Genomic DNA, 25,639 nt, shown 5'->3' with positions numbered 1-25,639 from the left:
ATAGTTTCGGGTGAGGTTTTTTTTTTATTGTTTTTAAAGAGTTAGTACTTTAAAATGGGTTGTTGGGTAATAAAATGGGTATGAGTGATGTTAAATATGTGCTATTGGGTTAATGTGAGTAATCCGGGTTTAATTAAAATTTACATATTAAATGATATTAATTAGCTTAAAATTTGTAGGAGATCATATAAGTAACCCAAAGAAATAAAAAAACAAAAGGCAAGGACAATTTAGCTATGAATCTATGATTTGTAAGTGAGTTTTGGACTTGAATCTAAAAAAGGATTTCAAGTCACCAGTCAACGAAAGCACAAGGCCACCATGGATAGCAGAGTCGACTGGTCCAAGCTTCCTGACGAAATCTGGTCACTGATCGGCAAACACCTCAAAACCCGAATTGAAGTTCTCCGATTTCGCAGCGTTTGCAGCTCCTGGCGTTCCATTCCTGACCTCCCCCATTCTTTTGTTCCAAAAATCCCTTTTCCATTCTCCACCAGAAAGTTGGAGAAGGTACACCGTGCCTTCCTCTCCCAAAGCACAATCTACATTCTAAGGGTTGGTTGCTTAAGGTCCAAGTCATCATCATCTTCATCGTCGTCCATGTCATGGTCGTCTAAGGGTTGCTTGCTAAAGGTCGAAGACAGTAGTGAGAAACTTCGTCTTCTGAATCCCATCTCCAGCTGCCGAATCAGGTACTTAAACGACGTGGCGTTTCCAGAGGATTTGAACTTGTTGGACTTCAACATGGTCGAGTTAAGTAAAACATATGCACTCAAATACGTCACGGGGTCTGGTCCAGTTCATGGTTTGAACAAAGTGGTTTTGCTCCCTAACTTTGAAAATTGTGTAATTCTTGTTATCTATAATCAAGGAAAATTGGGTTTTGCTAAAACTGGAGATGACCAACTGACACCTATCAAAGATTATCGGATTTCTGATTTTAATGATATAATTGTTTACAAGGGTCAGCCATATGTTGTGGATAAACAGGGTACAGTCTCTTGGATCGATCCATCGTTGAAATTGGTACGTTTTTCGCCTTTCTTTGCTTGTTTCGGTCAGAGAAAGCATTTGGTGGAGTCTTGTGGTGAGCTTTATGTGATCGATAGGTACCTTAAACAAGAAGCAAACATGCAAAACGATCGTGATAGACTTTCTTATCGCCTTCCCAAGGCAGTTGATTTCAAGGTTTATAAGTTGGATGAAGAGTGGGGCAGATGGGTTGAGGTGAAAAGCTTGGGTGATCAAGCTTTTTTCTTGAATGTCGATTGTTCTTTCTCGGTTTCTGCTGGACAATTAGCTGGGTGTAAAGGGAACTGCATTTACTTCACAGATCAAAATGATGTTGGTCTTGCACTAAGAAAATCAAATGGACAAGATGGTTTTGTGTTCAACTTAGAGGACCATAGCATTGAGAGCCTAGGATCTTCCCCAGGCTATTCCCGGATATTTTGGCCACCCCCAACTGGGCTCTTGGGCAAACCCATGTAAGTACCTAATTAAGTATGACTTGTTATTTTATGATCCTGTGAAAACTGTTTGTACTTATAGTTGATGTCTTTAACTTGATAATTTTGAGGAGCCTAAATGATTTATTTGCAGGGACTTTTTATTACATCTCCCCGGCTTATATATGAATATATGATTTTATTCACCAATATTTCTTCCTTTCCATTGTGGTTTGGTGGAAAGGAAACCACAATGCAATTTCTCTAGCTACGCTGAACCCACTTTTCAAGAAATAGAATTTTCACCAATATTTTTGTTATTGATATTGTAATTATTTGTAATTCACTCATAATAATACGTGTATTACACTACGTGATTACGAGCCATAGCACACGGTTTCAGAAAACTGTACAATTTTTCCGATCTAAATAAAGTAGGTTCGGTCGATCATTTTTCAATCATTCATTGAATGATAAATCACTATAAGTAATGTTACGATAATGTATGATAATTTTTTTCAAAGAGAATTCTCTTATATTTAAGAGTTGAGCATTTAAAATTCAGAATTTATAATTTATAATTTATTATAACAAATTAAAAAGATAACTAATTAAACAAGTAGTTTTAGACCGACAAACAAAATCAGTAAAAAAAACAATATGGTGGAGGACAGTGGTCTAGAATTAGCCACATCTAGTAACTTCCACATGCAAATAGATATAAAAAGTCATATTATATCCAAAGGATCCACAATCTTTTGCCAAAGAAAACACCCAGAAGGCTAGAACTCTCTCGACACATTTTATCAAATTTGTGAGAAAGCCATCAAGCCCAATTATACAGTGTCAGCTCTGTCACAACCTATCTTGTTCAAGATCAAGTGTTCATCACCCTTGAATCAAGATCAAAACCTTAGAGATCAAATTAGAGGAGTTTTTTCTTGTAGAAAGCAAAAATCAAAGATTATAACCCTAAATCATAAATACAATACATTTATTTTGTACACGCGTTCTTGTTCATTTAATTTTGCAGGAATCATGATTACACTTGGTTATAAGAAAAATACATGGATTTATCGAGTAATCAATAGACCAGGTCTCTTCTGTTATATCTCAACTTAAACATGATGAAGTATGACTTTTAGGAGCCACTCCACATTGTAATTGGATGATCGAAGCCATCAATTTTTTAAGTCTATATACAAGAATCATCCTTGCAAAAAATTAGATAAATCAGAAATTGTTTAACCATTTGATTAAAGGGCCATCATTTCAAGTGTTAATGAAATTCATATATTCGTCTATTTATTCTATTACACTTAGATATCTAAATGGTTTCTGATTTACATATTTTTTTGCAAGAAGGATTCTTGTATAGAGACTTAAAAAATAAACGACTTCGATTATCAAATTACGATGCAGAGTGGGTCCCACAAGTCATACCTCATTATATTTAAGATGATATATACTTCAACGGAAGAGGCCTCATCAATCAACTATTATTTCTTAGAAAAAGGAAAAACAAAAAGAAGAAAAAGAAAATGTGAGAGCCGAGAGGTTGTGGCCTAGGGCGTTTGTGCGTGCTGGCATTTCTGTTTTTTTATTATTTTTACATGTTTTTATTTAGAGTGCTTATATTCTTATCCCTCTTTCCTATTTCTCTACTTTTTTTTTGTCCATCCTATTTCTCCACTTATTAATAACCTTACTTTTACACCCCATATTAAATTTTAGAAAATATAAAAGCACTCTTTCCGCCCTATAATATCTTTTAACATACTAACTCAAACACCAACTTTCTATACACTCTTTTCACCCCCCTTAAACTATCATCTCACTCACCTATATATATTTTTTATAATGTATTTCTTTATAAACCCTAATTAGAGATGCTCACAATAAATAAACACGGCACTAGTATTAGAATTTTATATAATCACGAAATAATATTCCTTTTAAAAAATAGATCAATGTCTACCGGCTTCTCTCCTAAACCCTAAACGGTTAGATATTGATCATGCATATATTAACATCCAAACAATTGAGATTGTTATTTCACTTTTGCCACTTTCGGTTCTCTAGTCAGAGTCAGACTACTCTCTTTCTTCATCTCTGTTCCTTAACTTTGTCCTATTCTCTGTTCTTTATATCATCTCTTTTACCGGAATCTATACATGAATGAATCTGCAACACTGGTTGACTAAGTTATCATTGCTTGAGTTTGGTCTAAAAATCAATCACCCTGCTCTCGAGTCCTTGAAGATAACATAAAATGCAAGACATGGAAATACAAGGAAAGGCCAGCAGATGCAGATCAATCCCACCATGGAGCGATCTTCCAAATGGGTTATGGACTACCATCGGAAACCGCCTCAGCAGCAAAGCCGACGTCTCTCGATTCCGTGCGGTCTGCCGTTCATGGCGGTCCTCTCTTCCTCCCTTCGAAAAACACCTCCTTTTCCCCATCAGGGTTCTCATCAATTCCTCCAATCCTGAAAAGATCTTCACCCTCACTGAGAGCGTAGTCTATCGTCTCGCACCTCTCACCAGCCTCAGTTATTCAAGTGCTTCAAGGGGTTTTGTTATGAAGGTTCAAGAAGGCGAATTGGGTAAAACCCAGATGCTTCGTCCACTCTCCCGGTTCAACCCAGTAGGGAACAAGAGACCCAACTCATTCCCAAAGGTATTAAACTTGTTGGACTTTCGGGTTTTCGAATTGGCAAAAGTTCATGAACTAGATGTACTTGATGATGGTTTGCGTGTTAGTGATTATAAAGTGGCCATGTCTTTGAATCCCAGTTGCCCTCAGCTCATTACTATTGTTGCTGGAACACTATACCACTGCAAATTAGGTGCTGCCGGTGACTTTCAGATTTGCAATGTATTGAAAAGTACAATCTCTCGGGTTCCTTACGAAGATGTTATTTGTTATAAAGAAAAGTTGTATGCTGTGGCCCAGGATGGGAGAACTGTAGTGGTGGATTCTGATTTGAAGGTGACAATGGTTGCATGTCCTGTCTGTCATGGTTTCCATCAGAAGAAGTATTTAGTGGAATCATTCGGCGAGCTGCTTTTAGTCGATAGATATAAGGATCAATTCAGGGTTTTTCGGTTGAATGCGGTTGAGAAACAATGGGTTGAGATACAAGGTTTGGGTGATCGAATTTTGTTTGTGGGTGATGATTGCTGCTTCTCTGTTTCTACTCAAGATTTCCCTGGATGCAAGGGGAATTGTATTTTCTATGATCCTTGCTTTACTGAAGATACTACTCAAATGAGTGAAATTGGAGTCTTCAAGTTCAACCTAGATGATGATGGGCTAGCATATTACGCAAGCTGTGCTAATATCTTTTCCCCACCCCAACCTTGGACTAAGCCTGCTCCAATATAGAAGCTGGATGGCGATTGTGAGTTATGACACCCTACTATTGCAGTTTCAAAATCTTATATTACTGTGTCATTTAAATGTGGTTGCTTATACATGATCTTTTTGGTTGTCTGTGTGTTATGATTTTATATATGCTTCTTTCATTCTATTTTGGTTGTTATGTTTTCTGCCACAGTATAATTGTGTATTATAGTGCTTAGCTTCCATTACAGAAAATGTAAGTAATTCATCCTAATATATATTTGATTTGGTTCACCAAAGTTGGCATGGCAGCATTTGGTAGGCATCCTGTTATGTCATACTGTAATGTCCCAAAGTGATTACTGTGTTGATGACCTATTTGTCCTTGTTTATTAGAATTAGAATTTTAGAACAGCCCAGTCCATCTACTCCCTTTGATTGGTGTTGAAAGGGATTGGGCTTGAGTTCTATGCAGTGGTTGTTTCTTCTCTAGTTGGTGGTCACAGGAAGTCTGTTGAACTGTTTGTAGTTGATTAATGTAAAGGTGGTCCATTTCAAGATTTTAAAGCTAAATCTACCCGAGCAAGAATGTATTGAGGTGAACAAAGTTTGGGTGATCAAGTCTTGTTTGTGATGTGGGTGTTGGTACATAGACAGTAAATAGTAATGATTTTTCTATGTTTCTGCGCAAGAATTAGCAAAACTTAAGAGGTTGCCAATGTAAGGTGATATGGAATCATGCAAATCATAGTCTTGGAGGTTCAAGGCTGTTGCTCTTTGATGCCTTTCCAGTTGCAGAAGTGAAATGAGTCATTCCATGAGTTCAAGAACCTATGTGGGTTAGTGGCTATGGATTCTTTAATTTTAGCAAAGCTAGTCGATCAGTTTCATTTCCAAATGGATTTGCAAAAGTGGTAAGTCGCAGAAAGTTCATAAAAAACAGAAGGGTCATCACATGAAGGTGTGTAGACCAAAATGCACTTAAGCTGGGTCCAAGAAGCTCCACATTCAGTATGCAGAAGCAGGAATCTAGTGATAAAATTATGCAAGGCAGAGTGACTATCAAAATGCTGTATTTTAATCGTTTTATTTATGAGCTTTGAGTGAGGTATGACATGCGTGTAAAAGAAATTTCTTAAAATATAGTGTTCTTAAACTGGGTTTGTAATTATCAAAAAAGAAGAAGAAACAAGTCTAAGTGTGTATTCGAATATTCGGTGCTACATGTATCAATATTAAATGCCTAATATGGAATGCCCACTTGACTTTAATAAGCCTCATTCTCTCTTAGGCATACAAAATGATGCTATTGCCCTTAAAGAAAGGATACATGATGCGCACACATTAGTACTTAGCCAAAAGTTAGATTAAAACTGACGCTACATTTTTTTATTAGGTGACAGATCAGAACTACCCCAATAGGTTGGTCGGTCACAGTGGCTTCCACATAGATCACATGTAAAAGCTCTGGTAATTCAAGAAATGTCATTGATCCATGTACCAATTGGAAGAATTACCCACAATGCATTTAAGTTCGATCCCTCTCTCCCTAACTAAAAAAAAAAATAAAAAAAAAAATAGAACAAGTAATCCACATAAATGATTTTATTGGATTATGGGCATCGTGTACAATTCATAACACTGTGGCTATTGAGTTTGTGGTATTTGATGCACATTGTTGGAAGAGATTGGATCCAAGTTGAATACTCCAATTTTCCAAATAATAATTTCAATTCTCATTGCATTCTTTTTGAGTAAGATATTCTCTTTTGGGATAGCTAGGATTCCTTTTTAATTAGATATAAATGAGTACAGTTGCTTGCTGCTCAAGACTTTGATCATTCAAGAATTCAAATCCTCTTAGGTTTTTCTTTGGATATACAACCAAAATTTTTCACGATGATCGAATTGATATATTATTGATTAATTCTTTTTTCTTCTTGGTGTTGACTTGGGGGTCTCAACTCAACTCTCAAAGTGTGCTTCACAAGCACAAGAACAGTCAACTCAACTCTTCCCTAAGTACTCTTGTTTGAGATGGATAACATGGTCACTACAATCCCATGGAGTGATCTTCCAGATGAATTATTAGAGAAGATCCGAAAGCACCTCGACACTAGTACTAAAATCTATGTTTCTCGATTTCGTGCGGTCTGTCGCTCATGGCGGTCCTCTATTCCTCCCTGCAATAAGAAAAAACTCCTTTTCCCAATCATACTTCGCATCAACCCGTCTACTGACCGTTATGACAGTTTCACCTTGACCCTCACGCAAAGTGTGATTTATCATCTCGAACCTCCACCTCCAGCCATTGCCAACGTCAGTTCGACTTCGAATTCCAATAATTCAAGGAGTTGTTTGATTAAGGTCAAACAAGGAAAGTCGGGTAAAACTCAATCGCTACATCCACTCTCCCCATTTCGATTACAGAAACCACCCAACTCATTCCCAAAGGTATTAAACTTGCTGGATTTTCGTGTCTTTGAATTGGCAAAAGCTTTACATCTCATCTCCAACAGAGACGGTAGTGTTTATACTTATAAAGTGGCCATGTCCTCGAATTCTGGTTTCCCTGCCATCTTGTATGTTTCTTATGGAAAATTATACCACCACGAATTCGGTGTTGTTGCTAAAAACTGCACCAAAATACATGATACAATATCTCAGGGCAGTTATCAGGACGTTATTTTTTACAAAGGGAAGTTGTCTGCTGTTGCCCATGATGGGAGGGCTGTGGTGGTTGATTCTTCTTTGAAGGTGACAGAGATTGCATCTCGAGTCGATGGTGGCTATAATCGCATGAAGTATTTCGCAGAATCATTGGGAGAGCTGCTTTTAGTTGATAGATATTATTATGTCTACAAAAGCACTAGGCAGTCGAGGCGTCGATTCAAGGTTTATAAACTGAATGCAGTTGAGAAGAAATGGGTTGAGATGAAGTCTGTAGGTGATCGAATATTGTTTGTGAGTGAAGATTGTTGCTTCTCTGCTTCTGCTCAAGACTTCCCTGGATCCCAAGGGAACTGCATTTATTTCTCTTATTCTAAACATGATACCAAAGAAGAGTACTTGAGTCGAATTGGAGTGTTCGGCTTAGATGATGGCACTTCCTTGCCACTAGAAATTCATCCAGACTGTGCTAATATCTTTGAGCCCGGTCACCCCAAACATGGCCTAGCTAGGCCTCATTCATGCGAAGCTGAATGCTGATTCTCACTTCTGAGTTTCCTTTGACACACAAATTAATACTATTGCACTAGCTAGTTTCAAAATCTTATTTCAAATATTCTTCATTTTTAGTTTGGTTGCTTAATGCCTTATAGGTGATCTTTTTATTTGGATCTTTTTATATATGTACGTTTGTCGATCAAGTGCCTGTCATAATGTCCAGACTCAACAATGGGCTGACTATGAACTATATATGGCGATTTTTTCCCTCTTTCATTTTATATAGTTTGATGGTTATGTTTTCTGTCATCACATGATAAGCGTATTATAGTACAGCTTGGCTTCTATTACATAATTAGCCCATTATTCATGTGTGTTCACCTAAAAGAGGAGTCCCTAATAGTTTAAGCTAGCTTTTGAGTTGAAATCTTCAATATATGGAAAACCTCTTACCCTGTAATTAATACTAAGGCAGAGGAACTAGCTAAGTTTCATCCAAAGTTTTCCAAAATTTATTACATGCATCAAGCAAACCATCATATATATAGTTTTGCTGCTAGTTATGACTTGTTCAGAAAAATTAATTTTAACTATAAGAAGATGTGAACCGGAAAACAATTAAGTAAAATTGTATTAGCATATGCAGTATGGTTACAAAGAATACACAATTTAAGCTATAATATTTGTTTGTGGGTGATGCTTGCGGCTTCTCTGCTTCTGCTCAAGATTTCCCTGGAACCCAGCAGGGCAATTGCATTTATTTCTGTTATGTGTGCTTTATACGTTATGAAATTCGAGTGTTTAACTTAGATGGTGGAAGTTTTGTGCCGTTACAATCTTATACAGGGAATGATAAACTGCGAGTATCATTGATGCAAAGCTGGTTTCCAATTGTGAGTTTTGACACACTAGTACTTCTGTAGTTTCAAAATCTTATTTGTAATTATACTTTCATTTTATTGTGGTTGCTTAATGCTTATAGGTAGATGAGAGAAGTGTCCTTGTTGATTCTTCTTTGATTGTGACAAAGGTTTTGTGCCTGATCAGTCCTGCTCTTGGTGGCAAGAAGAATTTGGTGGAATCATCTGAGAAGCTGCTAGCTTTTGGTTGGTAGATCAAATTTTTTTAAGTTGAATGCGGTTGAGAAAATGGGTTTAGATGAAAGCTTTTGGTATCATAGTGCTTAGCTTCTATTACTGAAAATGAAAGCAATTCATGCTATTATATATTTGTTTTGATTCACCAAAGTTAGCATGGAATGGAAGCATTTTGTGGACTACCTGTTATGTCAAACTGTAATGTCACAGAGTGATCATGGTCCAGGTTGCCCCCATTGCTATATTGATTACCTATTTGTCTTGTTAGAATTATTACAACCTACTCCATCTACTCCCTTTCCCAAAGTCAGAAAACAACTCATTCGAGCCCCCCAAGACCATATAGTACATGGGTTTTGCAATTGATTCTGAGAGACGTTTTGTCCTGCCTGACTCACATCCTCTACACCCCAGTGAACGATATTTATCTTGATGATTGACCTGATAAGCAAGGGAGTTGTTTCTGCTCAATTAGTTATTCTAAAGAAAACTAATTGAGATCATGAGATTAGTCATGTGATATAACAATCAGGTACAATAAATTTTTTAAAAGAGCGGTCAGTTTCATAATTAGTTGTGAACTAATTAGCTTTAAAAAAATAAAAAAAATATACCGGGGCCCACATATCCTAGGAGCACTGAATCCCTATCAACCAGGGAATCCGATTCTTTCAATTAATAATTGACTTTCCAATTCAATTGTCAATTTGTCATAGATCGAATTCCTATTAATATTAATAGAGATAAACACATTGATTGATTGTGATTTTTCACAATCAATGAAGCGAGTACAGTTGCTTGCTGCTCAAGACTTTGATGATTGAAGAGTTCAAATCTTGATAGCTAGGGTTTTGAATGAATTGATTCCCTTTCCCCACTCTCCTGTAGCGAACTCTTATTGAAGATCGATGATCGAGATGGCCTATCTACCAGATGAGTTATTAGAGAAGATTCGAAAGCGCCTTGACACGAGTACTAAAATCGACGTTTCTCGATTCCGTGCGGTCTGTGGCTCATGGCGATCCACTATTCGACCCTTTGATCAGAAACAACGCCGTTTCCCAATCAGGCTTCTATTCAGACCACCGATTGACGGTTCTGGCAGTAACACCTTCACACTCTCCAAAAGCGTAGTTTATCATCTCCAACCTCCACCTTCTTCAAATTCCCAATATTCAAGGGGTTGGGTCACTAAGGTCAAACAACCAAAATTGGGTAAAACCCATTTGCTACATCCACTCTCCCCCCACCCCTTAAAGTTAAACAAGCTTCCCAATTCATTCCCACAGGTATTAAATTTATTGGATTTTCGCGTTTTTGAGTTGGCAAATGCTTTACATCTCATCTCCAACAACAATAGCATTTCTACTTACAGAGTGGCCATGTCCTCAAATTCTGATTGCCCTGCGCTCATGTTTGTTGCTTTTGGAAAATTATTCCACTACAAATTACTTGTTCACACTGGAAACTGGACCCTAATAGATGGTACAATATTTGACTACCATTATCAAGACGTTATATTTTACCAAGGGAAGTTGTATGCTGTTAACGTAGATGGGAGGGTTGTGGTGGTTGATTCTTCTTTGAACTCCACAACCATTGCTTCTCCAGTAGATGATGGCCATTTTCACATGAAGTATTTCGTCGAATCATTGGGAGAGTTGCTTTTAGTCGATAGACGTTATTATAATCACAAAGGGTTCAAGGTTTACAAGCTGAATGCAATTGAGAAGCAATGGGTTGAGATGAAGACTCTGGGTGATCGAATGTTGTTTGTGGGTGATGATTGCTGCTTCTCTGCATCTGCTCAAGACTTCCTTGGATCCCAAGGGAACTGCATTTATTTCACTTCTTCTAAACATGATCCGAAAGAGTTAAGTCAAATTGAAGTGTTCAACTTAGGTGATGGAAGTTCTTCGCCTCTAGATCTATATCATCTAGGCAGTGCTAATATCTTTTTGCCCACCCCAAACTTGGCCTAGCTTGGCCTCATTAATTCATGCATATATGTCGATTCTGAGTTTTGACACACTACTACTAGTACATATACTACTCTGCAGTTTCAATTGCATGTGTCAATTTGTCCATGTAGTTTTCTAATGGTTGTAATTTTAATTTCATCAATTTTGTTTGACGAAATAGCACGTGAAGTGCGCGGATGAGGCTGTTTTAGATATATCTTTTTTTAGAATTGGCTATTTTAGGCTTTTAAGTGGTTTGGTGAGTATATCTCTGATTGTCAAGCCTATGTCCATCTTAGAGAATGGTGAAGTTTTGTTGATTTGGGGATCTTGTAACTTGGTATTATATAATCCAAAGAAAAATACATATCGGACAGTTTTCGAGACCTGCACTTAACTCTCATGGACAAATTATGTACACCAGCATTCGGCAGGGAAGCAGACATTTGAATTAATCAACCTTTTGAGTCCACTTTTTATTTTGTTTCTTCAACGGGCTTTATGCTGAACCAATAACGTACATTCAATATTTTGTCTTTCCTTTCTCTTGGTGATTGAATTATAGCAATTATTTATGATCAATCCAAATAATTCATTTTTCTGATTTTGCTGATTGATGTAGTTTTAGTAGTTTTAAACTTGCTATTGGAATTCAGAGGACAAACAAAAGAAACAAATTGGGTTTTGTTACTTTGGTATATTTAAGGTAATTGTGTCCGGGGTCATGACTCATGTATATGGAAAATCTTAATAACTATCAAAGACATGCATACTTGAAATTATACAGGCTTCTCTCTTATTCAAGTGATGATATACAGGCGTCTCTTATTCAAACAGAAAATACTCAACAACAAGTAAGAACTCCAATCACTCAAAAAGTTGTATACTCCAATTACATGTAGATATATGTAGCCTTTCACAGAGTGAGTGAGGTGAGGATGTGTCGTTGTAGCTTTTTGTGCTGGCATTTTAGCTTTCTGGTGTGTCTATCATCCCTCTTTTAGAGCTGGCTCAAAGTAGATTTTATTTTACTTTTTACATAAAAGAAAAGAATCAATAAGGGCTGTATCACTGAAAGACCTCTGCTCTGCTCTCTGAGTCTTGAATCTTGTTGAAGATCGATAACATGGTCCGCTGCAGCAATCTTCCAGATGAGTTATTAGAGAACATAGGTAAGCGACTCAATACCAAAACTGATGGTGTGTCGCTCATGGCGCTCCTCTATTCCTCCTTTTCAGAATCAACTCCTTTTCCCAAACAGAATTCGCATCAACCCAGCTTTTTTCTTGCCTGCTGGTGACACCTTCACCGTCTCCGAAAGCATAGTTGATCATCTCCAACCTCCACCTCCTCCTGCAAGTTCAACTTCCACTACTTGCAAGTTCAAGGTTCATTAGTTGAATGCTGTTGAGAAGCAATGGGTTGAGATGGAGTCTCTGGACGATTGAATATTGTTTGTGGGTGAAGATTTCTGCTTCTCTGCTTCTGCTCAAGATTTCCCTGGATCCCAAGGGAATTGCATTTATTTCTCTTATCTTAAAAATCCTGGGTACCAAAATTGGTTAGACATGTTCAACTTACCTGATTGCGAGATTGGAGTCTTCAACTTAGCTGATTGCAGTTTCGTGCCGCTAGGCAGTGCCAAACTAGTCCTAAACCTCATGATGCAAAGCTAGATGGTGATTCTGACGTTTGAGACACTACTACTACTGCTGCAGTTTCAAAATGTACTTCAATTTTTATGTGGTTGCTTATTGCTAATAGTTGATCTTTTTGGTTCTTTGTATACATGTTTGTCAACTGTCATAATCCAAAATCCAACAATGTTTGAACTTTTTCATCATGTTTTCCAAATTTTATTAATGAATGAATCAAATCATCATAGCATAGCATAGTTTTTGCTAGCTGCTAGTTATGACTTGTTTAAACAATTAAACTATAAGAAGATAAGAAAGGGCAATGAAGCTCTTACATAAGTAGGATTACATTAGCACATGTACTAAGCATTCAAATGTTTCATAATTGCATTAGTATATGTGCAAAATACTTTTGCCTGAGCATTACATAAGCAGAAACTCCTTGACACAAACTCAGTCAATCCAAAATGCCTGCAAAACCAAACTCAGTCATAAGATTTCTTTACATCTAGAGAAGTACATTGGCTAACCTCCAATCCGGAAGAGCCCTCTTGCCCTTTTCGCAAGAAACCATGCATTGTTTGAGAGCCCCTTATCTTCTTGGAGAGAAGGCAGGGAGTTAGCAGGGGCAGGCTCCCCTGAATTTACTGTCGTAGTTAAAGCCACCTGACCTGGTTAATTATATGCCATTGAAGGTTTCATATTCTATGATAGCATCATAGCAGATGTGAAATCATATCAAAATCAGCTTCCATGAATCTCTTTACGTGTCAATGCAAGACTCTTGTTCTTGAGGAGTTGGCCGAACCCAGCTCAAGAAAACCATGTCTTTCAAAAACATCGATAAGCTTAAAAATTGATACAAATTGAGCACAAAAAAAGAGAGAAGAAGATGAAATTGTCTGCTGATGGAGTTTGAGCAAATTACTCAAATTGCAGCAAATGTAGGCATTTGACTGAAAAGGGAAAAATGAATTTGTCGCTTAACCCTGAGGCCCAAAAGTAAGCGGGCCAAGGCCCAGCTGCAGGCCCAACTGTGCATGCGATAAAGAGAAGGGCTGCAACCAAATCAAATACCCTAGCTAGCCATCAAGCAATCTACAGCCAGCAATGAAACTTCAGATGGCGGACGGCCTCCGGAAACAAGCTCCTTCCAAGTCTCGTAATTACTACAATGAGGATATCATCGTTGAGATACTGTCAAGGCTACCATCCAAATCTCTAAAACGATTTCGGTGTGCATGCAAGTCATGGCTTGCTTTAATGGCCGATTCTCATTTTATTACGAAGCATCGATGCCACGGCGCAGTCGTCCTCAGGCTCTTTTACTATGCCCAAAATCACTTCGAATCCATAGACTGCGAAGCCTTATCATTGGAGAATTACAACAATGGGATTGGTGGTCCTATTGAAAGCAAAGATCATGGTGATATGCCCACATGGTGCCAACACCTATTTAATTCTAACCGTGAGAAATCCACAGTTATGGGTTCTTGCAACGGCTTGATATGCTTAGGAGGCTACAAAATCTTTGTCTTATGGAACCCCTCGTACTGGAGATGCCAACCATTTACCAAAACCACCCTATTCTTTTAGGGGTTCGACATGTTTTTATGGCTTCGGTTTTGATCCAATCACGGAAGATTACATGGTCATACTGGGCAGAAAATCCATATGGGGAATTCTAAGTGTTGGGGTCTTTTCACTAAAAACGGGTTCATGGAGAATTTTTGATCCAGACCCCAATTATGTTAAGCTATTACGGGGGCAGGGGTGCTTATTAAACGGAGCTCTACATTGGTTACAAATTGAAATGGCCAATTACTTCAAAAGCAAGAATTATCTCTTTTGTTTTAGTGGCTGAGAGATTTCAGGAGCTAGGGTCATTATTGTTGATTTTACTGAGACAATGAATATGCCTGGAATGTGACCAGGAGTGTAAGCATAAAAATGGTACTAGAATTACAGAGAGAATTGCAGAGTGATGAGGGAAGAAAGAGAGAGTGAAATCACGAGAAAGGCATGCTCATCTGTGCAATGCACACACCAGCAACCATATATTCCATTTGCAAATTCAGTTATACAAAACGACATAGCATTGATCCAATAAGACCGTTGCCACACATGAGCCTATGAGCTCTTACAGCAAAGCAAAACATCACCCTATGAGGCAATGCCACCTAAGCAATGACAATCTGAATTAACTAACTAAACAGACAAGCTTAGTTATCAGGCATAAGCCTTAATTAACTCTAATACTCCCTTCTAAGGCTTTGACTGATAGCACTCCAAGTTGATTCCTCAATTCACAGAATCTTTCTCTAGGAAGAGCCTTGGTGAAAATGTCTGCCAATTGCTCCTCACTCTTGCAATACAGTAATTCAATTTCTCCTTCATTAATGGCATCTCTAATGAAATGGTACTTCCTCTTAATGTGTTTTGACCTCTGATGAAAAACAGGATTCTTAGTCATAGCTATAGCAGATGTATTGTCACACATAAGTGGGGTTGCTTCCATTTGTTCCTCACCAAAATCATGTAACACAAATCTCAACCATATGGCTTGAGTTGTTGCTTCTGCAGCACTGACATACTCAGCTTCTGCTGTTGATAGAGCCACACTGTGTTGCTTCACAGATGCCCAAGAGAAAGCTCCACTTCCAAATGAGAATGCATAACCTGAGGTAGACTTCATGTCATCCTCATCTCCTCCCCAATCACTGTCACAATACCCTATTAGGACTGCAGCAGTGTCTTTCTTGTACTGGATGCCAAAATCCAAGGTTCCCTGTATATATCTCAGCACCCTCTTTGCAGTACCAATGTGCTTCATGGATGCACAATGCATGAATCGAGCTAAGAGGCTTGCAGCAAACATAATGTCTGGTCTTGTAGCTGTCAAATAGAGTAAACTTCCCACCATTTTCCTGTATTGTTCTTCATTAGCTGCCTTGCTTCCATCATCCTTCTTGAGCTTATCAGATGTTGCTAGGGGTGTAGAGACAGCCTTGCAATCTCTCAAACCAAATTTTTCTAACAAGCTTTGAGCATACTTCTTTTGATGTATGAAGATGCTCCCTTCTAATTGGATTACACCAATTCCTAGAAAATGGTGTAGCAGTCCCAAATCTGTCATCTCATACCTATTCATCATTTCTGCCTTGAAGTCTTCAAGCATGTTCATGCTACTGCCAGTGTAGACTATATCATCCACATAGAGTGAGACAATGAGTGTTCCCTGGTTTTCTTTGTTCTTAACATAAAGGGTAGCTTCACTAGGACTTTTCTCGAATCCACACTGCATCAGATATGCATCTATGTTGCTGTACCAGGCCCTTGGTGCTTGCTTTAGACCATAGAGAGCCTTGTGCAGCCTATATACTTTGTCTTCCTGGCCTTTAACAGTGAAGCCATCAGGTTGATCTACATACACTTCTTCTTCTAGCTCTCCATTTAGAAAAGCAGATTTCACATCCAACTGATAAAGCTTCCAACCCTTTTGAGCTGATAGAGCAATTAGAGTCCTAATGGTGTCAAGCCTTGCCACAGGGGCAAATGTCTCATTGAAGTCAATCCCTGGTTTTTGTGTATAGCCTTTGGCTACTAACCTAGCCTTGTGCTTCTGTACTGATCCATCAAGATTGAGTTTTGTCTTGAATATCCACTTTACACCAACAACTGGTTTGTTCCCTGGCCTATCAACCAGCTGCCAAGTTTGATTCTTCTCAATCATTTCAATTTCATTTTCCATAGCCTTCTGCCATGCCTTGTCTTTAGCTGCTTCAATATAGGTTTCTGGTTCCACAATGCTCATTTTACAGTGAGCAAATACTTCATCTAGGCTTCTCCACTTCCTTGGTGTTGAATCATAAGTACTTGCAGGGTCTATTTCAGTTTCTGCAGCATGTGATGTAAGTGAGGAACTAGGACTTGGATTAGCATTAGGGGATGCAATTGGATTGAAGGGACTCTGTGAAGTTGGACTCAAAGCTTCATGCTCAGATTCAGTTTCTGCAGTATGAAAATCCTCTTCATCACTCCAAGGTACAGATATGTATTCAGTGGACTTTGAATCCCAATTCCACATTGCAGACTCTTCAAAGATCACACTTCTAGAGACTATCACTTTATTGCTCTTGAGATCAAACACTCTATACCCTTTTTCTCTAGTTCCATATCCAACAAACACTCCTTTTTGACTTGTATCATCCAGCTTATGTCTCAATTGATTAGGGATGTGTGTATAACACATTGAGCCAAAGATTCTCAAATGCTTCACTCCTGGCTTCCTCCCACTGAAAACTTCAAATGGAGTTTGTCCAATCAAGGCTCGAGTAGGGCATCTATTTAAAAGATACACAGCAGTGTTAACTGCTTCCCCCCAAAAATAAGTAGGTAGTTTCTTCTCTTGCAACATAACCCTTGCCATTTCCATGATTGTCCTATTCTTCCTCTCAGCCACTCCATTCTGCTGAGGGGAATAAGCAACAGTGAGTTGCTTTTCTATTCCAAGGTCTTCACAGAACTTCTCAAACTCCATTGAGGTATACTCACCCCCTCTGTCACTTCTAACTTTCTTTATTTTATAACCACATTGAAGTTCCACCATTGCTTTAAACTTTTTGAATACAGTGAATACATCTGACTTTTGTCTCAGAAAGTATACCCAGCACATTCTTGATTTGTCATCAATGAATGTGAGGAAATACTTGTTTCCTCCCAATGTTTCTGACATTGGTCCACAGACATCTGTGTGGATCAATTCTAGCAAATCAATTGCTCTAGCAGTCTTCCCTTTATCAAATGCTTCCCTGTGACTTTTGCTCAAAGCACATCCTTCACAGACATGCTCTCCTTTTGTGAGTTTTGGTAAGCCAATCACCATTGCTTTGTCCTGCAATTGCAGCATGCTCTCGAAATTCAAATGGCCAAGTCTCTTATGCCATTTCTAGTTTGAACCAGTCACTGTGGCTTTCTTTGCCATCATTGGACTTATGTCCTCGAGAACAAGTGGGAAACACCTATTCCCTTTCATTTGAACTGCTGCCACAGGAATTTTCATGCTCTTATCTTCATAAATGGTCACCATGTACTCACCAAATACCAGCCAGTAACCATGCTCCACCATTTGTCCAACACTGAGAAGATTTTCATCTAATCCTGGCACAATCATGACTTCTGTGATATACCTTGTTCCTCCCTTTGTTTGCACAGGCAAGACTCCCTTCCCAGTTGATTCCACAATGTCTCCAGTGCCCATCTTTATTTTGCATTTCATACTTCTGTCAATATTGATCAGAAGTGACTCATGGCTAGTCATATGATTGCTGCAGCCACTGTCAAGATACCAAACACCTTGCTCTTTCTCCACTGAGGCTTTGTGGCATGCATAGAACATTGTGGCAGGTTCATGGACTTGATTTGCATAGTTAGCAATCTGTCCCTTCTTGTGTGGTTGATGGCAATCCTTCATTACATGCCCAAACCTGTCACAATTGTAGCATTTCACCTTCCCTTTGAACCAGCACTCTCCATAGTGAGCCTTATCACAAACTTTGCATTTTCCCTTCCCAGAGTCACCTCCTGGTCTCAAGTTGGATTGGACCTTGTTGTCCCATTTCTTTGGTTTTCCCTTCCAGCTTTTGAAATTTCTTTTTCCCCCATCATGGTTGTGAGACCTTGATTGATTGTTCTGTCCTTTGGAGCCAACATTCATACTAGCAAAGGCCCTTTCCACCTTCTCATCATCTTCCTCATGCCTACTTAGCCTTAACTCATAACTTTTGAGAGAGGCAAACACTTCATTTACAGACACAGAATTCAAATCACTAGTTCTTTCGAGCACCACACACATAGGATCATAAACTTTAGTTACACTGATTAAGACCTTCTGCACCATTCTTTGTTGAGACAAGCATTCACCATATTTTTCCATTTGGTTAGTTAAATCAAAGAAACGAGTAGAATATTCAGACAATGCTTCACACTCCCTCATTCTCATGTATTCAAATTCTTTTCTCAGACTTTGCAATTTAACAGACCTGGATTGTTCATCACCATGGTATTCTGTTTGTAGAAGATCCCAAGCTCCTTTGGCAGTGTCTTGGTTGATAATCCGAGAGAAAATCTCTTTGGATACAGCCCCTTGAATGATGCCCAATGCCTTTGCATCTTTCATATTCTGCTCCTCCATGTAAGCTTCCAGTTCATCTTCCTCATCGATGCTGGAGTCTCCTTCCTTCTTAGCCTTCTCCTTCTTCTTCCTTGCTTCTGGGATTGTGATCCCTTTTTCTACTAACTTCCAGATGCCATGTGATTTGAAGATAGTCACCATGCGCACCTTCCAGAACTCATACTCAGTACCATCGAAAATGGGAGCTCGTAGCTCACCACTCCCAGACCTAGCCATGCCTAGATCTAGATGGATTTGTTCCTCTGTTTCACTCAAGCTCACACACACAGTACACGCCCAGTTCACAGAACCAACCTGGGCTCTGATACCATGTTGATTTTACTGAGACAATGAATATGCCTGGAATGTGACCAGGAGTGTAAGCATAAAAATGGTACTAGAATTACAGAGAGAATTGCAGAGTGATGAGGGAAGAAAGAGAGAGTGAAATCACGAGAAAGGCATGCTCATCTGTGCAATGCACACACCAGCAACCATATATTCCATTTGCAAATTCAGTTATACAAAACGACATAGCATTGATCCAATAAGACCGTTGCCACACATGAGCCTATGAGCTCTTACAGCAAAGCAAAACATCACCCTATGAGGCAATGCCACCTAAGCAATGACAATCTGAATTAACTAACTAAACAGACAAGCTTAGTTATCAGGCATAAGCCTTAATTAACTCTAATAATTATCTCATGCTATGATCAATAGAAAACCTATGATCACTAGAAAACATCGTATGATCTATAGAAAACATTACAGGCCAAGAATAGGAATCAATGGAAACTGTCTCTTTGTATCTATTGCCAATCACAACGATTTGAGGTTTCACGGAGATTTCGAAATTACAATATGGATTATGATGAAATATGGATATAAGGAATCTTGGACTAATGTCAAAAAAGTTCCTTTGGTACTGTTTACTGAATCTCAACTTTTTGAGCCTATGTTCATTTTAGAGAATGGTGAAGTTTTGATGATTGAGAATCGTCGCTACTTCCGTTTATATAATCCAAAAGAACCTACATATAGGACGGTTTTCGAGTCCCGTAATTTGTTTTCTGCAGGAATAATGTACAAAGAGACTTTCGTTTCACCATCAACTGGCAGGGAAGCAGACATCTGAAATCAACCTAGCTTGTGAGGCTACTTTTTATTTTGTTTCTTCATTAGGGCTACATGTGAAATCAACCCAGCTGAACCAATAACACTCATTAGGTTGTCTTTCCTTTCTGCTTGGTGATTGAATTATAACAATTACTTATTTAAGATCAAGCCCAGTAATTAATTTTTCTGATTTTGCTCATTATGATGTTTTTTTTAAAGTTGTTTTTGGGTTATAGAGGACAAGCAAACGAAAGAAGTTGGGTTTTTTTTACTTTGGTATTTTTATTTTTAAGACATATTTGATGACATTGATAATGAAGTCATCGTTGTGTTCATATCTTGTTGATTTTTTGTCTTACATTATTGTTCGAACATGGCCCCATAGTTTCCTACCTGATCCATTCCTGATTATAAAGTTTGCCTAATGCAATATAATCTGCATCATTAAGGAGTGCTAGAGATGCCAAATTTATATTTTAAATTTGGATTAATTTCAAATGATGTGTCAAATGTATCATTTATTCATAAATGGCCTACTCCAAGCATTATTTTTAAAATATTGACATGTGTAAAGACATATTATTTCTTATATATTTAAACTACAACTGCATTTTTTAAATCTTATTTGAAAACATAGTTTCATTTTAATGTGATTGCTTATAGTTGGTGATCTTTTTGGATCTTTTTATCTATGTTTGTTAAGTGTCTTAATTTCAAAAATGATATGAATTAAATGTATGTTCATTGACTCAACTAATTGCCAAGTAACAGTTCTATATTTATTGAGCCTCTCTATTTAATAGGTTAATCTTGTACGGTTAGATAGCTCGATATGATAGAAGAAGTAAGAACTCCCCTGGCGAAAAAATAACTCAAAAAATTGGTACTCATCCATGTGTATCATTAGTGCAATTTTGGTCAACCACCTAAGAGTTTTAAGAGAGGTAGTAAATATACTTCCTACGTGACCATATACTCTGTTTATCATAAAACTTGGTTAAAATCCAAGCCGGACAAGCGGAAAGAGGAGCCAAAAGGCCCAAAACCAAAGGGCAACACAACAAGAAGCCCAGAAAGAAAATGGACAAAGGAGAAAAAGAGAGGTCAAAGCTAGTGCTGTGCTTCACCAAGACAAAGAATCAATCAAAGAGCTCTGCTCTGCTCTCTGAGTCTTGTTGAAGATGAATAACATGGTACGCAGCAACAATCTTCCAGATGAGTTATTAGAGAACATAGGAAAGCGCCTCAATACCAAAAATGATGTTTCTCGATTCCGTGCGGTGTGTCGCTCATGGCGCTCCTCTATTCCTCCTTTTCAGAATCAACTCCTTCTCCCCAACAGAATTTGCATCAACCCAACTTTCGGCTTGGCTGCTGGTAACACCTTCACCGTCTCCGAAAGCGTAGTTTATCATCTTCTACCTCCACCTCCTTCTGCCACTTCAACTTCAACTTCCACTAGCAATTCAAGGGGTTGGGTTATTAAAGTCAAACCAGGAGAATATGGTGAAACTCTTTTGTTACATCCACTCTCCCCATTCCAATTAGACCACCCACCAAACTCATTCCCAAAGGTATTCAACTTACTGGATTTTCGCGTATTTGAATTAACAAAAGCTTTGCATCTCTTCTCCAAAAGAGATGGTGTTGTTTGTAACTGTAAAGTGGCCATGTCCTTGGATCCGGATTACCCTGCGTTGATTCTTGCTGGTGGAATATTAAGCCACTGCAAACTGGGTGTTGAAACAGACACTGACACTATAAACTGCACCCTAATAGATGATAGAATATCTCAGTTCTACTATGCAGATGTTATTTGTCACCAAGGGAAGTTGAATGCTGTTGCCAGTGATGGGAGAGCTGTAGTGGTTGATCAATCTTCTCTGGAGTTGACAACGATTGCATCTCCGATAGATGATGGTCGTAACCAAAAGAAGGATTTCGTAGAATCATTCGGAGAGCTGCTTTTAGTTGATAGACATCCGCATTGTTATTATTCCAAAATGCATACATTTCGATTCAAGGTTTTTAAGTTGAATGCAGTTGAGAAGCAATGGGTGGAGATGGAGGATTTGAGTGATCGAATATTGTTTGTGGGTGAAGATTGCTGCTTCTCTGCTTCTGCTCAAGATTTCCCTGGATCCCAGGGGAATTGCATATATTTCTCTTATCTTAAATATGCTGGGTACGAAACTTCAGTAGAGATTGGAGTCTTCAACTTAGCTGATTGCAGTTTCGTGCCACTAGGCAGTGCCAAACTAGGCCTAGACCTCATTGATGCGAAGCTCAATGGCAAGTCTGAGGTTTGACACACTGCTACTACCGCTGCAGTTTCAAAATGTAGTTGAATTTTTATGTGGTTTCTTAATGCTTATAGGTAATCTTTTTGGATCTTTTTATACACGTTTGTCAACTGTAATAATCTCCAAACCCAAAAATGTTTGGACCTTTTCCTACATGTATTCCAAAATTTATAACTGAATCAATCAAACCATCATAGCATAACACAGTTTTGCTGCTAGTTATGACTTGTTTAGAACAATCAAAACTACAAGAAGATAACAAAGGGCAATGAAGCTCTTATATGCTCTATGCATTCAAATGTTTCATTATTGCATTCGTAGATTGATGTGCAAAATACTTTTGCCTGAGCATTACATATGGATATCCAATAAATGACAAAAGGTGGGCTGGTTTCGAGAAGGAAAGTATTTCATACCACACTTGGTTTTTCTCATCTAGTTCAATCGAGAAACGTTCTTCCCCAGCCTGCTTTGCACCAAAATTGCAATTGTTACCAATCCATTGCAGCAGTTATTGAACAAGGAAGTGAAAATTTCATATTACATGAACATACAACAATGTGAAATTTCAATTCGACCTCTAAAAAAATGTAGTTAGATCTAGAAAAGATAGCTGCAGTCAGAATGCCACAGCAGTTCTTTAAAAGGGACCTCTAATGGGGTTCTCTATCATGATTTATATCCAAATCAAAAACCATCATGAAATTATGAAAAATATAATCATATCTTTCCAAGCTAAACAGACACCTCTAGATCTTGAAATTATGAAAAATATATATGTATCCAAAGAAGGCAACCAGAAAATATAATATAATTCAACAAGTGAAAAAGCACTAACCAGCAAGTGACCTTGAAGGGTACCACCTCCAAAGTGAAAAGATGTCATAGCCTGTTTACTACTTCTGCTTTCATTTACATATACAACCTGAAGAGGCATCATGAGCCACGGCAGAAACTCCTTGACACAAACACAAAACTTAGCTCCATTTTGAACCGGCGTTTTCGGATCAACAAATGCCCAATTCAATCCAAAATGCCTACAAAACCAAACTCAGTCATAAGATTAAGTTGTCCGTCTCAACTAAGATTTCTTTACATCTAGAGAAGTGCATTGGCTGACCTCCAATCCTGAAGAGCCCTCTTGCCCTTTTCATAAGTCTCAAGACCAGAACCAACCAAAATGCGAGCATGGTTGAACATGAAACCATTATTTGAGAGCCCCTTATCTTCTTGGAGAGAAGACAGGGACTTAGCAGTAGCTCCCCTGAATTTAGGGTCATAATTAAAGCCACCTGACCTGGTTATAAGCATCAGGAATGAGTTCATAGAAGCCAATATGCCACAGGTTATAAGCAACAGGTTTCAACTTCCTTGACAGCAGTAATGAAATCACATTAAGAACTCTCTTCTTTACCTGTCAATGCAAGCCTTCTGTTCTTGAGGAGTTGGCCGAACCCAGCTCAAGAAAACCATGTCTGTCAAAAACATCAATAAGCTTAAAAATTGACACAAGTTGAGCAAAAAAGATAAAATTGTGCTGATGGGGTTCGAGCAAATCACTCAAATTTAAGCAAATGCAAGCTAAATCATAAAGATTTTTGAAACAAAAAACTACCCATTTTATTTCTCCAAAATAAATAAAAGAAATTGAAAATTAAGTAGCATGAAACTAATTTAGCCAAAAAAAATAGAACCAATATTCTATGAAGGCCAAGTCCTATGCAAGTTGCTAATTCAAAGCTAGAACTCAATAAAACCCATCATTTTGAAGATGGGCTTTGAGACATTTACTTACCAAAAGAATAGTAAACGAAAACAGTGAAAGCTGAAACGATATCAAACTTAAATACACATATTTTACCGGAAAAATTGGTTTAGCTAGTTGCTAGAATTAAATGAAAAGGAAAAGAGAGTCCAAATTTGGTCTACCTTTTCTTGCGAAGCTGTTGCGTTGGTTTCGAATTTGCAGTTGCAGAGATGAAACTGTTAGGTGAGAGTGTGAGGATTTAACTAGTCTAGAAAGAGTTGCTCTGCCATTTTGCATTGGGCCCAGGCCCAACTCTGCTTGAGATTAAAAGAGGCCCAACTCTGGTTGTTATAAAGAGAAGGGCTGCAATCAAGTCTTGCATTCAGCAGCCACCAAGCAAAGTTTTCATGGCGGTTACTGGTTAGCCTCCGCAAATCTTTTAACTACAAGGAATTGATCGTTGACATACTGTCAAGACTACCATCCAAATCACTAGGACGGTTTCAGTGTGTATGCAAGTCATGGCTTGAGTTAATGTCCAGTTCTCATTTTGTTCGGCTGAGGCACGCAGGCAGCCTGAGGCTCCTTTTCCATACCGAATATTACTTGGAATCCATAGACTACGAAGCCATATTATTATTGAGGGATGGCAACAATGGTGGTCGTATTGCAACAAGAGAGCATGGTAATTTACCAAGATGGTGTGAAGACCTGTTGAAGCCTGACCTTGAGAGTAGGGAAACTGAAAGGGCAATTGTGGGTACTGGAGATATCAAGCAGTTACCAAAACCACCCAGTTCTCTTTTGGGTCGACCAAAGTTTTATGGGTTCGGTTTTGATTCCACTACTGAAGATTACAAGGTCATACTGTGTAGAGAATCTACACCTGAAAGGGTTGGGGTATTTTCACTGAATTCGGGTGTATGGAGGACTATTGATGAAGACCCAGATTTTTTCAAGTCATGGGAGCAGAAGTTCTGGGAGCAAGGCTACTTTTTAAACGGAGCTCTACATTGGTTACAACTTGAGTGGGACAAGGGTAAGCCAATTGGTACACCAATTGCTTCAACATTTAGAATTATCTCTTTTGATTTAGCCAAGGACAAATTTCAGGAGCTTATGCCATTATCCGATCTTCTCATCACCAAAGAAAATATCTTCCCAGGAATGGGGATTACTGGAAATTGTCTCTTTGTATATGTTCACAAAAATTTCTCTTTCTCCCGACGGTGTGGCAATTACAATATGGGTTATGAAGGAATATGGAGTTAAGGAATCGTGGACTAAAGTCATAGAAATTCTTTTATGGTGTGTTTGGATGGGGAAAAAAAACTTGGAATTTAAACAAAACTCAACATTTAAGAAATTACATACTCTAATTTTCTTATTTGGGTCCATAAATATAGAATTTCGTAAATTCTATATGAAAAAAACTTGAGATTTGAAGGTTGTAAATTCCAAATTTAAATTCCACCTAAATTAGTGTCATTTTCAAAATTTCAATTTTTATATAAAAAAAAAGTCGTGTCCACCCATCACCTTGCCAATTAATTACAATATCACCACCACTACCACCATGTCGCCGCTACCACCACCACCATCGTCACCACCACTGCCACCGCCACCGCCACCTCTGTC

General features: G+C 38.3%; 8 protein-coding genes across 8 annotated transcripts; 7 read left to right on the top strand and 1 right to left on the bottom strand.

Annotated features, from left to right (window-relative positions):
- On the top strand, nucleotides 1-1,721 carry LOC147284895 (putative F-box protein At1g65770). The gene has a single exon (XM_086243624.1). It carries the CDS (start codon nucleotides 322-324, stop codon nucleotides 1,489-1,491), a length of 1,170 nt encoding a protein of 389 aa, XP_086099750.1. The 5' UTR covers nucleotides 1-321; the 3' UTR covers nucleotides 1,492-1,721.
- A 1,828-nt stretch (nucleotides 1,722-3,549) lies between these two features.
- Nucleotides 3,550-4,982, top strand: LOC147284894 (F-box protein SKIP23-like). Its single transcript, XM_086244956.1, has one exon. It carries the CDS (start codon nucleotides 3,721-3,723, stop codon nucleotides 4,837-4,839), a length of 1,119 nt encoding a protein of 372 aa, XP_086101082.1. The 5' UTR covers nucleotides 3,550-3,720; the 3' UTR covers nucleotides 4,840-4,982.
- A 1,861-nt stretch (nucleotides 4,983-6,843) lies between these two features.
- LOC147284893 (putative F-box protein At5g60060) lies at nucleotides 6,844-8,080 on the top strand. The gene has a single exon (XM_086245744.1). The coding sequence runs from the start codon at nucleotides 6,844-6,846 to the stop codon at nucleotides 8,005-8,007; it is 1,164 nt and encodes a 387-aa protein (XP_086101870.1). The 3' UTR covers nucleotides 8,008-8,080.
- Nucleotides 8,081-9,861: 1,781 nt separating this feature from the next.
- Nucleotides 9,862-11,500, top strand: LOC147284892 (F-box protein SKIP23-like). Its single transcript, XM_086245230.1, has one exon. It carries the CDS (start codon nucleotides 9,971-9,973, stop codon nucleotides 11,042-11,044), a length of 1,074 nt encoding a protein of 357 aa, XP_086101356.1. The 5' UTR covers nucleotides 9,862-9,970; the 3' UTR covers nucleotides 11,045-11,500.
- Nucleotides 11,501-13,770: 2,270 nt separating this feature from the next.
- LOC147284891 (F-box/LRR-repeat/kelch-repeat protein At2g27520-like) lies at nucleotides 13,771-19,970 on the top strand. Its single transcript, XM_086245743.1, has 4 exons — nucleotides 13,771-14,102; nucleotides 14,257-14,433; nucleotides 17,318-17,473; nucleotides 19,556-19,970. Exons 1-4 carry the CDS (start codon nucleotides 13,771-13,773, stop codon nucleotides 19,968-19,970), a joined length of 1,080 nt encoding a protein of 359 aa, XP_086101869.1.
- Nucleotides 19,971-20,969: 999 nt separating this feature from the next.
- LOC147284890 (F-box protein SKIP23-like) lies at nucleotides 20,970-22,368 on the top strand. The gene has a single exon (XM_086244443.1). The coding sequence runs from the start codon at nucleotides 21,133-21,135 to the stop codon at nucleotides 22,258-22,260; it is 1,128 nt and encodes a 375-aa protein (XP_086100569.1). The 5' UTR covers nucleotides 20,970-21,132; the 3' UTR covers nucleotides 22,261-22,368.
- Nucleotides 22,369-22,510: 142 nt separating this feature from the next.
- LOC147284889 (outer envelope protein) lies at nucleotides 22,511-24,257 on the bottom strand. Its single transcript, XM_086244445.1, has 5 exons — nucleotides 24,184-24,257; nucleotides 23,669-23,729; nucleotides 23,375-23,551; nucleotides 23,093-23,291; nucleotides 22,511-22,720 (listed from the first exon to the last, which is right to left on the bottom strand). Exons 2-5 carry the CDS (start codon nucleotides 23,725-23,727, stop codon nucleotides 22,541-22,543), a joined length of 615 nt encoding a protein of 204 aa, XP_086100571.1. The 5' UTR covers nucleotides 23,728-23,729; nucleotides 24,184-24,257; the 3' UTR covers nucleotides 22,511-22,540.
- Nucleotides 24,258-24,535: 278 nt separating this feature from the next.
- Nucleotides 24,536-25,273, top strand: LOC147284888 (F-box protein CPR1-like). The gene has a single exon (XM_086245742.1). The coding sequence runs from the start codon at nucleotides 24,536-24,538 to the stop codon at nucleotides 25,271-25,273; it is 738 nt and encodes a 245-aa protein (XP_086101868.1).
- The last annotated feature ends 366 nt before the right edge of the window (nucleotides 25,274-25,639 follow it).

The sequence above is a fragment of the Dryas octopetala genome, chromosome 5 (assembly GCF_963921425.1).
Source record: "Dryas octopetala chromosome 5, drDryOcto1.1, whole genome shotgun sequence".
NCBI lineage: Eukaryota > Viridiplantae > Streptophyta > Magnoliopsida > Rosales > Rosaceae > Dryas > Dryas octopetala.
Note: the sequence above shows the minus strand (reverse complement) of the source record. Positions and strands in the feature narration are given on the sequence as shown.